This window comes from Pelodiscus sinensis, chromosome 7 (genome assembly GCF_049634645.1).
Source record: "Pelodiscus sinensis isolate JC-2024 chromosome 7, ASM4963464v1, whole genome shotgun sequence".
NCBI classification, from domain to species: Eukaryota; Metazoa; Chordata; order Testudines; family Trionychidae; genus Pelodiscus; species Pelodiscus sinensis.
This window is the reverse complement of record NC_134717.1, coordinates 37,624,036-37,639,886: the sequence shown is the minus strand read 5'-3', so window position 1 is coordinate 37,639,886 and position 15,851 is coordinate 37,624,036. Positions and strand designations below refer to the sequence as shown.

Sequence of the window (15,851 nt, the reverse complement as noted above, 5' to 3'; positions counted from 1 at the left end):
TTTCCAGAAACCCATGACTTTTAATTTGCCATTTTTATTTGTCCATCAAGACCTGCTTTTTAATAGATACTAATCTCTTCTCCTTTCCAGCCCCAACACAGGTTTGGAATTAATATTTCTGTCTATAAAAAAATTACATCATGCATCTCATAAAGAAAAAGTCCCTTTCCAGAGACATTCTTTGGTAGGAAGATGATACGGAGTCTGTCCCTACCCTTGCACTTTTAAGACATTCTCTTTCAGAACAGGAAAACTAAGACAAAGAGGAAAGAGCCAATTGTTAGAAAATATGGTGCCATATAATTAAATTTCTGAGAAACTAATGAAGCTTCCTTTATGAAAAAGACATGGTGGCTTCTCAGAAACCCAGTGACCAAAATGTTTCAAAGATATGGCATGATCCTGGAAGATCCGTGGCAATTAGTCAGGATGCATAGGGATCCCACCTGCTCTGAGTGTCCTTAGCCCTACATTGCCCAGAAGGTGGGAATGGGTAAAAGGAGATAGATATCCTGTTCTTTTAATTCCTTCTGAAGTCCCTGACATTGACTGCTGCTGGAAAACAGGAAGCATAATAATTCTCTCCACAATTCTGAACAGATCAGGAACTGGTGGTCCTTTAATAAATGTATCTAACATAAATATACCATTATTGTTCTGATTCTACCAAAAATGGAATTTGGAAGAAACATTTCAGAAGTCCCAGTTGAAATTTCTGTCATCAAATCATAGAATCATAGAACTGGAAGAGACCTCAGAAGGTCATCAAGTCCAGCCCCCTGCTCTAGGCAGGACCAATTCCAACTAAATCAACCCAGCCAGGGCTTTGTCAAGCGGAGACTTAAACACCTATAGGGATGGAGACTCCACTACTTGCCTAGGTAACCCATTCCAGTGCTTCACCACCCTCCTAGTGAAATAGTTTTTCCTAATATCCAACCTGGACCTCTCCCACCACAACTTGAGACCATCGTTCCTTGTTCTGCCATCTGTCACTACTGAGAACAGCCTCTCTCCATCCTCTTTGGAACCTCCCTTCAGGAAGTTGAAGGCTGCTATTAAATCCCCCCTCACTCTTCGCTTCTGCAGACTAAACAGAACCAAGTCCCTCAGCCTCTCCTCATAAGTCATATGCTCCAGCCCCCTAATCATTTTGGTTGCCCTCCGCTGGACCCTCTCCAATGCGTCCACATCCTTTTTGTAGTGGGGGGCCCAGAACTGGACACAGTACTCCAGATGTGGCCTCACCAAAGTCGAATAAAGGGGAATGATGACATCTCTGGATCTGCTGGCAATGCTCCTCTTAATGCAACCTAATATGCCATCAGCCTTCTTGGCTACAAGGGCACACTGTTGACTCATATCTAGCTTCTCATCCACTGTAACCCCCAGGCCCTTTTCTGCAGAACTACTACTTAACCGGTTGGTCCCCAGCTTGTAACTATGCTTGGGATTCTTCCGTCCCAAGTGCAGGACTCTGCACTTGTCCTTGTTGAACCTCATCAGATTTCTTGTGGCCCAATCCTCCAATTTGTCTAAGTCATTCTGTACCCTATCTCTGCCCTTAAGCGTATCTACCTCTCCTCCCAACTTAGTGTCATCCGCAAACTTGCTGAGGGTGCAATCCATCCCCTCATCCAGATCATTAATAAAGATATTGAACAAAACCGGTCCTAGAACCGAACCTTGGAGCACTCCTCTAGAAACCGACTGCCATCCTGACATCGAGCCATTGATCACTACCCGCTGGGCCCGGCCTTCTAGCCATCTTTCTATCCATCTTACCGTCGATTTAGCCAATCCACAATCCCTTAACTTGCTGGCAAGAATATTGTGGGAAACCGTATCAAAAGCCTTGCTAAAGTCAAGATATATAACATCCACTGACTTCACCATGTCCACCGAGCCAGTTACCTCATCATAGAAGCTAATCAGATTGGTCAGGCACGACTTGCCCTTTGTGAATCCATACTGACTATTCCTAATCACTTTCCTCTCATCCAAGTGCCTCAATATGGATTCCTTAAGGATCCCTTCCATGATTTTTCCAGGAACCGAGGTAAGACTGACCGGCCTATAGTTCCCTGGATCTTCCTTCTTCCCTTTTTTGAAGATGGGCACTACATTTGCCTTTTTCCAGTCATCCGGGATTTCTCCCGATCTCCACGACTTTTCAAAAATAATAGCCAAAGGCTCCACAATGACATTTGCCTACTCCCTCAGTACCCTCGGATGCACTAAGCCCATGGATTTATGTACATTTAGCTTTTCTAAATAGTTCCTAACCTGTTCTTTACCCACCAAGGGCTGTCCATCTTCATCCCATCTTGCGTCACTTGGTGCAGAAGTCCAGGAGCCGACCTTGTCTGTGATTACAGAGGCAAAGAAAGCATTGAGTACTTCAGCTTTCCCCACATCATCTGTCACTAGGTTACCTCCTTCATCCATTAGGGGCCGCACACCCTCTCTGATCACCTTCTTCTTGTTAACATGCCTTTAGAAACCTTTCTTGTTATCCTTCACATCCTTAGCCAGTTGCAATTCCGTTTGCACTTTCGCCTTTCTGATAACCCCCCGGCATTCTCGAGCTATACCTTTAAACTCCTCCCTGGCCATTTGTCCAAGATTCCACTCTTTGTAAGCTTCCTTTTTGTGCTTAAGTTCACCAAGGATTTCCCCTGTAAGCCAGTCCGGTCTCCTACCATGTTTGCCTCTCTTGCTACGCGTCGGGATGGTTTCTTTCTGTGCCTTCAATAAGGCTTCTTTAAAATACTGCCAGTTGTCCTGGACTCCTTTCCCCTTCATGTTAACATCCCAGGGGATTCTGCCCATCAGGTCTCTGAGGGAGTCAAAATCTGCTTTTTTGAAGTCCAAGGTGTGTATTTTACTACTCTTTTTTTTTTCATTTGGTCAGGATCCTGAAATCTACCATCTCATGATCACTGCTTCCCAGGTTGTCATCCACCTCCACTTCCCCTATTAGTTCCTTCCTGTTTGTGAGCAGAAGGTCAAGCAGCGCACGGCCCCTGGTCGGATCCTTCAGCACCTGTGTCAAGAAGTTATCCCCAACATTCTCCAAAAACTTCCTGGATTGCCTGTGTACTGCCATATAGGTTTCCCAGCAGATGTCAGGGTGATTAAAGTCCCCCACGAGAACCAGGGCCTGCGATCTGGAAGCTTCGCTCAGTTGTCCGAAGAAAGCCTCATGTACCTCATCCACCTCATTCGGTGGCCTGTAGCAAACACCATCCACAACATCAATGCTGTTGTTTGCTCCTTTAAACTTAACCCATAGACTCTCAACAGGTTTTTCTCCCTCTTTATACTGGAGTTCAGAGCAATCGTAGTGCTCTCTTACATATAGTGCAACTCCTCCTCCTTTTCTCCCCTGCCTGTTGTTCCTGAACAGTCTATACCCTTCCATGACAGCGCTCTAGTCATGCGAGTCATCCCACCAAGTCTCTGTTATCCCAATTAAATCATATTTCTTGGTCTGGGCCAGGGCCTCCAGTTCTTCCTGTTTGTTGCCCAGGCTTCTCGCATTAGTGTACAAACACTTCGGCTACGTCTACATTGGCCCCTTTTCCGGAAGGGGCATGGTAATTTTTGAAATCGCAATAGGGAAATGCGCGGGGGATTTAAATATCCCCCGCAGAATTTAAATAAAAATGTCCGCCGCTTTTTTCCGGCTTTTAGAAAAGCCGGAAAAGAGCGTCTACACTGGCCCCGATCCTCCGGAAAAAGCGCCCTTTTCCGGAGGATCTTATTCCTACTTTGAAGTAGGAATAAGATCCTCCGGAAAAGGGCGCTCCTCCGGAAAAGGGCGCTTTTTCCGGAGGATCGGGGCCAGTGTAGACGCTCTTTTCCGGCTTTTCTAAAAGCCGGAAAAAAGCGGCGGACATTTTTATTTAAATGCCGCGGGGGATATTTAAATCCCCCGCGCATTTCCCTATTGCGATTTCAAAAATTACCATGCCCCTTCCGGAAAAGGGGCCAATGTAGACGAGCCCCATAGGTAACCAGTTGATCGTCCTATCTTCTCCATTCGAAACACGGGTCCTCCTTTCTTGCCCCTTCCTCTCTGCATTTCTTCCCGGTATCCGACTTTCCCACTCCCCTCAGGGTTTTGGTCACCGTCCCCCGACGAACCTAGTTTAAAGCCCTCCTCACTAGGTTTGCAAGCCTGCCCGCGAAGATGCTCCTTCCTCTCTTCGTTAGGTGGATCCCATCTCTTCCTAACAATCCTTGCGCCCGGAACAGAGTCCCATGGTCGAAGAAACCAAAGCCCTCTCTGCGACACCATCTGCGCAACCACGCATTTACGTCCTCAATTAGACGATCCCTGCCCAGTCCTTTCCCTTCAACAGGGAGGATGGAGGAGAATACCACTTGCGCTCCAAATTCTTGGATCCTTCTTCCTAGCGCTACATAATCCGCAGTAACACGCTCAAGATCATTCTTGGCCGTATCATTAGTTCCCACGTGGAGAAGCAGGAAGGGGTAGTGATCCAAAGGTTTGATCAGCTTGGTAAGCCTCTCAGTGACATCCTGAATGCGAGCTCCCGGTAAGCAGCACACCTCTCGAGATTCCAGGTCCGGACGGCAGAGGGATGGCTCAGTCCCTCTTAGGAGGGAGTCCCCGACCACCACCACCCGTCATTTCCTTTTGGGGGTGGTGGCCGTGGAACCCCCATCCGTAGGACTACGCATCCCATGCCTTCCAGTAGATGGTGTTCCCTTCTGGTTTCTTCCTTGTGAGGTCCCTTCCAGAGCTTTCAGCACTGCAGAGCCTGTGGAGAGAGCTTGAAAGTGATTGCTTACCTCTATAGCATCGGGGGATTCCCGTGCTGGCCTTTTTCCCCTTCTAGAAGTCTTTGCACATCTCAGGTCTATTCTAAAATTCGAAATTTAATTTTATACTATTCCAAATCCACAATAAAGCTATGAACTCAACTGTACCTGAGTTTTGTGCATTGATGTCCCACCATAGACTTAACACCACATAAGAAAGTTATCAGTTTTAACACTAAAATCACTCAGTAGTTGATATGCTCCCAAATAAAACTTGTCAGCAGTACTATACTTCTCACAGTAGAACCAAAAGAAGTCATCTTATCATAGATTCTTCTGCTGTAGCTGGATGAGAATTCTCATAAAAAAAGCATGTGTTATAGGATAGAGCATGTATCCAGAAAACCAGATAGGTTAAGGATCCTGGTTACTCACCAAATGACACAGTACAACTATCTGATAAAAAAAACTAGCTGTTAAATTTTTGAAACACAATGATCTCATAATTTTACATATTTTTATTTTAATCTTGGCTGTGGAACCTTTTCTTCTATTCTTTATTGCTGGATACTTCTTGTTGCTGCAAATGTCATGAGATAGAATGGAGATTTTCTCATTTAGCAATAACGCATTCGTTGTGTGACATTTTCTTCCCTTATCTTATCTGTTTTGGCACTGGGATTTTTGCACAAAAGCAAGCAGTATGGACGTTTTCTTTTTGTGCAAAAACTCCTTTTTTCCACAAGATCCTTATGCCCCAAAAAAGGAGGTATACCAATCTTGTGAAAAAAGGTGTTTTGCACAAAAATAAAACATCCGCACTGCTTGTTTTTTGCGCAAAAACCCCAGCCCAAAATGGATCGACAGAAAATTTGCAAATGAGATCATGACTCATGCAAATGAGTCCCTCATTAGCATATTTTTTGCTGAGAAAACTCGTAGTGCAGACATAGCCATAGAAACCACACATCCTGAGAAACTCCAGTTGCTATAAGTTAAGTAACAGCAAAATATGCCTTTTGTCTGCTAGCTAGAAGAGCCCTATATTATCTAATTTCAGTTCTCTATGTGCGTATTTATACAGGCTGATCAAATCATTGAAAGACTTATTTTCAAATCCTTTAATACTTCTTGTGGCTCTCTCCTGAAGAGCTGTCTTAAGAATTGCTCCAAATCTGTACTATAATGTAGAATATTATTTCCCAGAAAAGAAATAGTAACAAAAACAAACTTCCTTATGCCACATTTTGTCACAACTACAATACTGTCATAGTAATAGAGTAAAATACTTCATGAAGGATTTAGGCTGTGAACAGATAATTTCAATCTATGTTATAACAACAGAAATAATGATATTCTATTTTGTTTCTGTGTAAATAAATTATAATATTTATTTCCTACAGTAATATACTTAAGGTAGTGTAATTTCCATAACAGTCTTGCCCATTAGAAAAGTAAATAAGCTTTTTCTTTTCTGGAAGAAAGTAATTTCAGATTTCAGTATGTTCTTATGTTGATTGTGTTGCTTTCTGAACTAACTGAAAAATACTTTCAGTCCAACTAATGAAACCTAAGTGGAAAAAAATCTTTCAATTAAATGAAGGTTATTTTAGATTCTTTAAGTTTCCTGATTTTCTAATGCTTCATATATTCATTTATTGTCAAATTCTGCTAAACTTATACCTTGTGATTACATTTGGTAGAAAATTACAGGTGCTTGACATCTTCTGTGGCTTGATTTTTGAATTTAGTAAAGAGTTGAGCCAACCTAAAGTCTTTCATCCCCTATAAACTTGGATCGTGCTGATAACAATGGAAGTAAGATCCAAACCACTTCTATTTATGGTTTTCCAAATCCTATGTCTAACCAAGGTTTTGCAAAACTAAACAACGTTTTTTTGCCCCAGCTATTGAAAACAATTTTTGAGAAAATTTTTGAAAGAATTTTCTTGTTGTATTGGCTGTTGGCAATGGGAGGGGGAGTACTTCCTACCATGAATAAATTAATAATCAGATCTGTGAATGATCATTCTAAGCAGCTTTACTCTGACAGTCCTCTGTCTAGGTAATGGAGGTAAACCTATAACAGGAAGACTTCTACGGAGCTAAGCAATATTTATAGAGAAAAAGAAACTCCTTTTCTTGCACCGAATAGCCTACAACTGATTACTTTTTAGTGTACATTGATGCTTGTGAAAGATGCTATGGAATTCAATATATAGCATCCTTTATATAAACGAGTTTGGCACAAGCTCCTTTATATAAAGTCTTTAATAATATGCAAGCTTGATTGAACAAACTAAGTATTGACGTATTGACACATCAACTCTTGATTAGCAGTATCCTGAATTCTCAACAGACTTCAGGATACTGGGCCTTATCTATATGACTGTTATGAGTTTGTAAGGACTTTAAGCCTAATCCTTTTACAATGCAAGCTGATGTCAAAATTCCCATTGATTCCAGATACGGCCTTTGGTTGAGAGTGGTAAGATTCCGGTATGATTTTAAGGCAAATGGGTAAAATACATACATGACCAAAAAGTGTAGATTGATCTGTATTGCTTTGCAGAAGATTCTTTCTACTTGGTGTAGCTTCTCTCCAGCTTAATTTATAGCAAAGTAAGTTTAAAAGGTTACAAGATTTCATCAGTGTAACAAACTTTATATATGAGAAATTGTGCCAGAATTTCTCTATGATGCCCTTTATGAAACATTACTGAGTAAGGTAGTAACACTGTTACATTCAAAATATTGTGTTCGTATGAATTTTGGAGAAAACCATCCAATCTTCTACTATTTTTCCTAGGAATGTTATGATTCATCCAGACCGTTATTTCTCAAGGGTAGAAGTGTCAGAAAAGCACTGTTTGTGTTATTTAGTCTAGTTCACAATTTGTATTTTGCTAAAGTACAGGTGGAACCTGTATAGTCCAAAACTCTCCAGTCCAGATACATCCATCATCAGAATGATTTTAATAAACTGGATGCCCACTTTTCAGAAAGTTTGTGTACCACCACCATTCTTAGCTCTCAGTGTTCTGTACTGTTATTTAACTCTTAATTTACCCCTAAATGTCTTCTAACAGCCCAATAAGCAGTGGATGTGTTGGTAATCCTACTAGACAATATTGACCTCCCATGTTCTGGACATTTCTCTGGTTCCGAACTGGTCATGTCCCAAGGGTGCCAGACTAGGGAGGTTCAACCTGTACTTCCTATTTCTAACCTGTTCATGAATGTATGCATGTATGTAATGATAGTATCATAGTTCAAGAGACTAAGAACTTCAGAGATTCACAAACAATTGAATTTCTCTTTTTTCCCCATTTTTTTTCCATTATCCAGTTGTTCTCGTTGTTTGAACTATAGGATATTTAAGAATCTTTTCCTAATCTCCAGGCTGAACTTTTCCTCCTTTTAGACATTACATCTTGGCTACATCTAGACTGGCATGATTTTCCGGAAATGCTTTTAACGGAAAAGTTTTCCATTAAAAGCATTTTCGGAACAGAGCGTCTAGATTGGCACGGATGCTTTTCCGCAAAAGCACTTTTTGCGGAAAAGCGTCCGTGCCAATCTAGACGAGCTTTTCCGCAAAAAAAGCCCCGATCGCCATTTTCACAATCGGGGCTTTTTTGTGGAAAACAAATCTGGGCTGTCTACACTGGCCTTTTGCGCAAAAGGACTTTTGCACGAACGGGAGCAGCATAGTATTTCCGCAAAAACACTGACAATCTTACATGAGATCGTCAGTGCTTTTGCAGAAATTCAAGCGGCCAGTGTAGACAGCTGGCAAGTTTTTCCGGAAAAGCGGCTGATTTTCCGGAAAAACTGGCCAGTCTAGACACAGCCCTTGACTCTTTCTAAAGGGCTATACAAGGTATATGCAAATAATTTTTCTTTGTTTGTTTCTTTTTATTTGTGCAGGTTTCTTTGGTTAGCTTAACAGCTAATGCTTTGGGCTTTTCTGAAATTGGTCCAATTAAATCACTTCGAACACTACGAGCTTTGAGACCTTTGAGAGCCTTGTCACGATTTGAAGGAATGAGGGTAAGATAAAATAAAAGAAGCAGAAATCTTTATTTCAGAAAAAGCAACAGTTTGTACAAACATGACAAGAAATAAAAAAAAATAGAATACTGTCTTCACTCTATTGCACATCTGTTACTGAGCTCTACAGAACTACAGTTCATGTGTTTCTAGTCATATGCAATTTTATGTATTGGCTGTGTTTATTTGGGACAGTAAATCTCTAATCTTGAGAAGTTTATTTTTAACTGTCGATTCCTAGCTGTTACAAATGTAAAAGTAAATTAATACTATTTGTATTTTTCTCATAATTAGCTTATTTTCAAAGTATACTTTTTATAGTCGAATCTTTAAATTACTTTGTATATAAACTATGCAAAATATATAGTGTGCAAAGTGGCTTGATGTCAGTATAGAAAAGGAGCCTCTTAAACTCATTAAGTAGAATGAGAAGTGTTTAAATCTAGTTTTTATATCTATTAGCTGTCAGAGGAAATTTATAGGGAATAAACTACAGAATGATCCTTTTACTTTATTAGGAAGTTAATCACAATAACTAAAATATCCTGATTGCAGTAAGAGATGTTTATCAAAAATACTTCCCTACCCATAATATATTTGGTTCTCTTTTCTACAGAAATTGAATTAGTGTATAATACCTGTTTGACATGGGAAAATATAGATTTGATTAGTATTTTTCTTCTGTTGATGTTTTTCTTTTTTAAGGTTTCATGAACATACCTCTTACAAGTTATGTTGAAATACTTATTCAGTGTGCTTTTACGAATTTTGCAATAACTACTGTCATTCTCTTTATGACAGTGGTGTGGAAAATATAATTCTTATTTTATTCTTTGCTCTTTGGATGTTTCTTTAGTTTATATAGAACTCTGACTCAATCACAAGAGTTCAAAGAGGAAGTGTATTTTTCAAGTGCATCAGAAAAAGAACATGAAATAACTTGTAATGGATGGTAAATATTGGCTGCATTAGATTGGTTGCTTTAAAAAAAAAGCACAGGTTTTCTGCAGCAGCATCCTTGTCTGCTTTCACATTCAAAAGCAGAGAATAAACAAGCTCCTCCATTTCCACCAGCCCTTTTCTCCCTTGCACAACTCTGAGAACACCTTCTAGCCATCACCTCATCATCAAATCCTAAACTGCCATCAGAAGCATCAAGTTCTGGGTGAGCATAAAACAATAAGAATACTTTCAGTGCTCTTCCAGGATTTTCTGAAGAATTGCTCTTGTATTGTGGGAGAAGGAAGAGAATGTTTCTCTTGCTGAAATGAGATGTCAGTACCAGAGTGGAGAGAAAAAAGGGGGATCAAGGTGAACCAGACGAGAATGTGCAGACGTTTATATATGTTGTGAAGATTCAGATTGCGTGGAGGAAGGGAGAGTGAAAGTTGGAATGCTGCAGCTAGGATATTGGAAGAAGGATTTATTTAGTGATCATCATATGCACATGACTGTGTGTTTTTCTGAAAAACTTTTCCACTTTTTCATCATTATAAGCTCTTTCTGGATACCTGGTCCTTAGCAGCTGAGGACTAGATATGTACACTTTCTATGGTGGTGAGGTCCACAGAGGAATAGTTAAAAGCTTTATGATAAGAAAAGTGAGTTGAATCTTATATTAGTGCAAGGAACCTCTATTTGGATGTGAGTTATGTGAACTTCTTTTGATTCTTTGTACTAATGAAAACACCTAACTTGAATTATGATAGAATGGGATATTCTTCATTGGATTCTTCTTGATTCTCCTGTTGTGATCTACTAGCCTATACTTTGTAGGAAGAAAGTGTGTTCATATCGTTTTTCTTACAGAGATCTATTGAGTTTGTTTAGGACCAGTATTCCCTCTAAGATTTTCCATCCGTGAGCAGAGTGAGTTTTGCCTTGTGCAACAATATTGATGTCATGTGCACTTGTTTAGATGTATGACATCCACCAGTTACTAACAAAATACTAAAACAACAGATAATTAACAAGGTGCATGACCCTGCACCTTACCCACCCTGAAAACCACCCAACTTGCTGGCTTCTGCCCCCAACACACATTGTGCCCCCATCAGAACCACATGCAGCCAGCTGTATAGACCTGGCTAGCTGCCTACCCCCCCCCCCCCACACCCTGTAGTTGTGCCCAATCATGTAATCTGCCCCTACATTGCCACCAGTATATAAGCCAGGGCTATGCTATCTGACCTCCAAACACAAACAGGCAGGACCTGGGCCTAGGGCCCACAGCCTAAACACCACTGCCCAGAGACCTGGACTCAGCCCCACATCTTGTCAGTTCCCTACACACACACACATTGTCCAGAGACCTGTGTCTGACCCTGCACCTTGCCCTCCCCCCACTGGCATTTATTTGCCTGGTACCTCCCACCACTACAGACAGCTGGTACCTTTGCTCCCCACCCAGTCTTAGGCCCATAAGTTATGACCTCAGTACTTGTTTCACCACTCTTCTGCCTAGACTCCCATGCAGCTCATGGCTTCTCTGGCCATGGCCGTGCAGCAGCCTTCCACCATCTGGCTTGTGACTCTTCTGACTACCACCACAACATCCTGTCACGCAGCTCCTCCAGCTGCCGCCACAGCCTCCCACCATTCAGCTTATGGCTCCTCCGGTCCTGGTTGCGCAGCAGCCTCTTTCTTCTGGCCTCGGCCTCTGCTGCAGCCTCCCACCATGCGACTTGTGGCTCCTCCAGCCTCGGCCTCTGCTGCAGCCTCCCACCACATGGCTTGCGGCTTCTCCAGCCCTGGCTGCCACCCCAGCAGCCTCCTGCCACCTGCCATGTGGCTGTGTGGCCCAAGAAAAAGCAGTCAGGGACCAGGGATCTACAGGGAGGCAGCGGGGATGCTGGAGTGCCAGCACACGCTCCCCTATGCTGAAGGAGGCCCTATACTTCGGTGGCCAGATCCAGGCAACCCAGGGGCTTCATCCAGCCCCTCAGTCCTTAGGTTCCCCATCCCTGCCTTAAAATATCAACAAATTAATAAATGTTCTTTATTTTTCTGGGAAAGGAAAGAGAAGTTGTATGGAAGATTGGTGGCAGGGAGGAGGTGGGTTTTTTTGTTTTTTTGTTTTTAAGGGAGAGGAAGAAGAGAATTCCTATGCAGATCCTATAATAGAAAACGAGAAATAAAAAACATGTCTGCAAACAAAGTTTCCTTTTATTTGTTTTTAAAAAGTGAAAAAGAAACAGCTTATGCAAGACCTGATCTAAAATTTAGCCCATTGATAAGGCAGAAACAAGCAGTAGTATCTGCAGTTAGGATTACCCAACACTTCCTATTTTAAGCTGTTTTCAGTTGTGTATAACTTTGCCAAAATTTAACAGTGTGAACTGAAATATTCCATTCTAGGTGCCTAGAAAGGGGTGTTTGTTTGTTTGGAAAAAAGTAGTATGCATTTGTTTAAAAAAACCACAACAAATATATATCATAGTGCACATGCACAAGGGGCTAGAATTAAGGTTGAACAGGTAGCCTTCATTCTGGCATTTCCTAAGTTTTGAATTACTTCACTTTGCAATATTAGCCTCTGACCAAAGACCATACATACTAAATAGTAAATGAAAACACCCCTTTGAAAAGTAAGATTATGAGGCAAAATCAGATATGGATTGAAAAATCTGCTTGCAGCCTTAACTATAGACTAATATCTCTCCATAATCCATTTAGTTGTGAACCACTCTTACAGGTTGCTGTAACTCTCCTCCCTTGAGTGCTTCATCAAAACCTTCTGTGAAGCCTTCCAGCTTCAATGATGGCACATCATTCCGTGTTTGCCTATATGGTACCTGTATGTATTTTTAAATATTGTGTTGTAACCACGTGCGTCTTTTTAGATTATAAGATCTTTGGGACAGAGCATCCTCTTTAGTTAGTACAATCTACGTATTGTGAAGCACAAATTGCACTTAGTGGAATATATCTAAAATAAATAACATGTTTATTAGTTAGTTTACTATATTTTCCTTGGTAACTTAGTCTGTATATTAATATATTCCCTGTTCACTCTTAAGGGGGTTATCACATCATTAGCCTGGTGTTCACCTGTCCTTATTTTCACTCATGGTGAGTCTACACTGTATCCTTGTTTAGAAATAAGCTATTCAATTTGAGGTACACAAATTGCGTAGCTTTATTTTGAGTTAATTTTAAAATAGCTTATTTTGAAATTTGGCGCTGTCTACACAGCATATTTTTCAAAATAGATTGCTATTCCAAAGCATCACTTACTCCTCGTGGAATGAGGTTTACAGGGATATCTGAGTAGCGGGCACCTTATATTTTGAAATAATGGGAGTGCTCAAAAGATGCGGAATAGCTATTTTGGGATACCTCAAGTGTCCCAAAATAGTGCTGTATTGTAGACATAACCTCACAGCTTAAGTCAGTTGGACACAAGAGCAACTGGTTGTGTCCACAAGTCAGTGTCTAAAATAGAATTAATAGTTATTCAAATTAGAATAGTTTTGGACATGTGATTGTCCCACACTTATTTGTACCTAAAATTTGTGTGAAGAAAATATGGGCATTAATTTTTGAAAATATGGCCCAATTATTCTAATTTCAAAAAGGTAACTCACATTAGAGCTTCATATCCATATAAACAGTTTGTCTCCCCAGAAATATGAATGCCACTTCCAGTTCATCTTAAAGTCTCTTCTTTAGTGAGAAAAAACATCCAACTCACTAGTTTTCATCTCTGCTCACATAGTACAGATACTTACAGACTGAGGTAATTGCATTTCTCTCTTTTGCACATGAATTAATGAAATAATATTTATATTATATTAATATGAGTAAAACATCACCTAAAATAGTATAGTCAATTGCTGTGGTCCTACTAACATCTTTTGATTTGTATTCTGTCTAGAGCTCCATCAATGAATTCTGACAGCAAGCTCAGACAAACAAGGTTTTCCAAGGTCATGAGTTTTGTAACATTTCTGGTAGACTTGTACGCACAAGTGAATTCCTAGCCATTTTCACTTTTGCTCCAAGACTCTTATCTCCTCTTTCCAGCTATCTCAGCCTTCACTCTAATCTTTCCCCAAATCCTTTTCAGTTTCTATTTTAGCAGCTTTGAATATCCCTCCCATCCCCCAATTTAGCCTTTAAGTCTTTGACTCCTTAGTTCTTTCCTGAGCCATGGTCTCTTTGAATTTTTCATTCCTCCTTTATGGCCCCACTAACCTGACCCACTTACCATTGAAGCCCCACTCAGTCTTTCCCTCTATAATATAGCTCACCGAGGGTATGTCTAGGCTGTGGCACTATTTCAGGATACATCCAGTGTCCCAAAATAGAACTTTCCGCATTTTAGAAACAAGCCTGTTATTTCAAAATATATTTGAAATAATGGGCTTGTTATTCCGATGTCCCAGTAAACCTCATTCCACAAGGATTGAGGGACTTGTCTGAATGGTGGTCTATTTCAAAATAAGCTATTCAATTTGCATAGCTCAAACTGCGTAGCTTATTTCAAGTTACATGGAGCTGTGTAGATGTACCCCTACATATGTGAATCTGGTAGTTTTGCTTTAAAAGGTACACTGTAAGCCACTATACTGCAAGACGTAACAAGATTATTGTAGAAAAACTATTTATTTCCTGTTCTATACAGTCATTGTTTCTCACCAACTGATTGCTTTGTTTTCCTGCAAGAATCCCGATAATGTAAACACCCAAATCTGACAACCATTTTGTTTCCTTTCAACCTGCTTCTGATTTCCATCAGTTGTGGGTAATACCAAGGAAAATAGAATTTTACATTTTACTTTTCTCCTTGTGTTTCAGAAACATGCCTTGTCCAACATTTTCGTAGACACACGTAACTAAAACCTAACATTTTGTTATGAGGACAGCAAATTTTATCAGATCTCATTATTATTAGAAAATATATTCATAGTTTGGGATATTTTTGTTTTTACTTTTAATTTAATCCTTGACCTGTGAAGGCAAAATACCAAATTTATGAAACAAATGTGAAATTAGTCAGATTATTGTCATTACCCACTGTGTGAAATGTAACAGAATATAAAAATTGAAAAGTAAATTTGAATTTTAAAATATATTTAGTTTTAATCATCTAAGGAAATTGATTTATTTAAAATAGGACTCATATGCTGTCAATAGCTATTTGAATATTTCTGAATGTCATTCATATAATATACTTAAATATGCACAGCCTGAATAGCTTAATCCTTAATTCCTTTAATTGAAGTGCCAACACCCTTAATTTTATGGTTGATCTTTGTTCTTGGCACATTAATTGATATCCAGGTATACCCCATTATCTTTCAAAACAAATTATTTACAAAGTGGACTGTATCACTGAATCATCATCCAGTGATGGAAATTGAAAACATTCTCTAGGATGCTACAAATTCTTTAGGATCCAAGAGTAGCTAATTCATGCCATCTACTGTATACAAAGCAGAATAGCATGCCATATAAATGTATGAAGTGTTGTAGGCATATTGGTCCAGGATATTAGAGACAAGTGGGGAAATGAAATAATCTTTTATTGGACCAAGTTCTGTTGGTAAGAGAGACAAGTTTTTGTACCTACACATCCTGTTAAGGTTCCAATCTGGAACTCCAGTCTGAGCTGCAATGTCCACACTACCATTTTTAGTGCACTGGCCTAAGACCTATTTGCATAATTCCCAGCTCATTCCCAGTTGAAACTGACATATACTGTGAGTCTCAAATGATACACAGTACTCAAAGTTTTCCCTCTCTTTTCCCCTCTGAGGTTTCTAGGTTACAAATATTCCCTGGGCTTCTTATCAGCAGTTGGTGTCTTGGCACACTTTTCGGGCACGTATATTTTAGAGCCTTATATTACTGACTTCCTCAGATCAGATATAGGTCCTTTTGCCTTTTAGCAGACATCAGAAATATGATTTCTTAAGCAATAAAAATCTCCACTAGTCCTCTCTCTACTTCATTGTCACTCCTAGAACTCAAACAACAAATGAATGAAGAAGGTAAAATCCATT

At 40.1% G+C, this 15,851-nt stretch overlaps 1 protein-coding gene across 3 annotated transcripts in view; it reads left to right on the top strand.

Moving 5' to 3' along the window:
- Nucleotides 1–15,851, top strand: part of LOC102458957 (sodium channel protein type 2 subunit alpha-like) — a 167,254-nt gene that overhangs the window by 128,332 nt on the left and 23,071 nt on the right. For all 3 annotated transcript variants that reach the window (XM_075933532.1, XM_075933531.1, XM_075933530.1), the window contains one exon: nt 8,722–8,844. In XM_075933532.1, the coding sequence (XP_075789647.1) occupies nt 8,722–8,844 (123 nt within the window). The remainder of the gene's footprint in view (nt 1–8,721; nt 8,845–15,851) is intronic.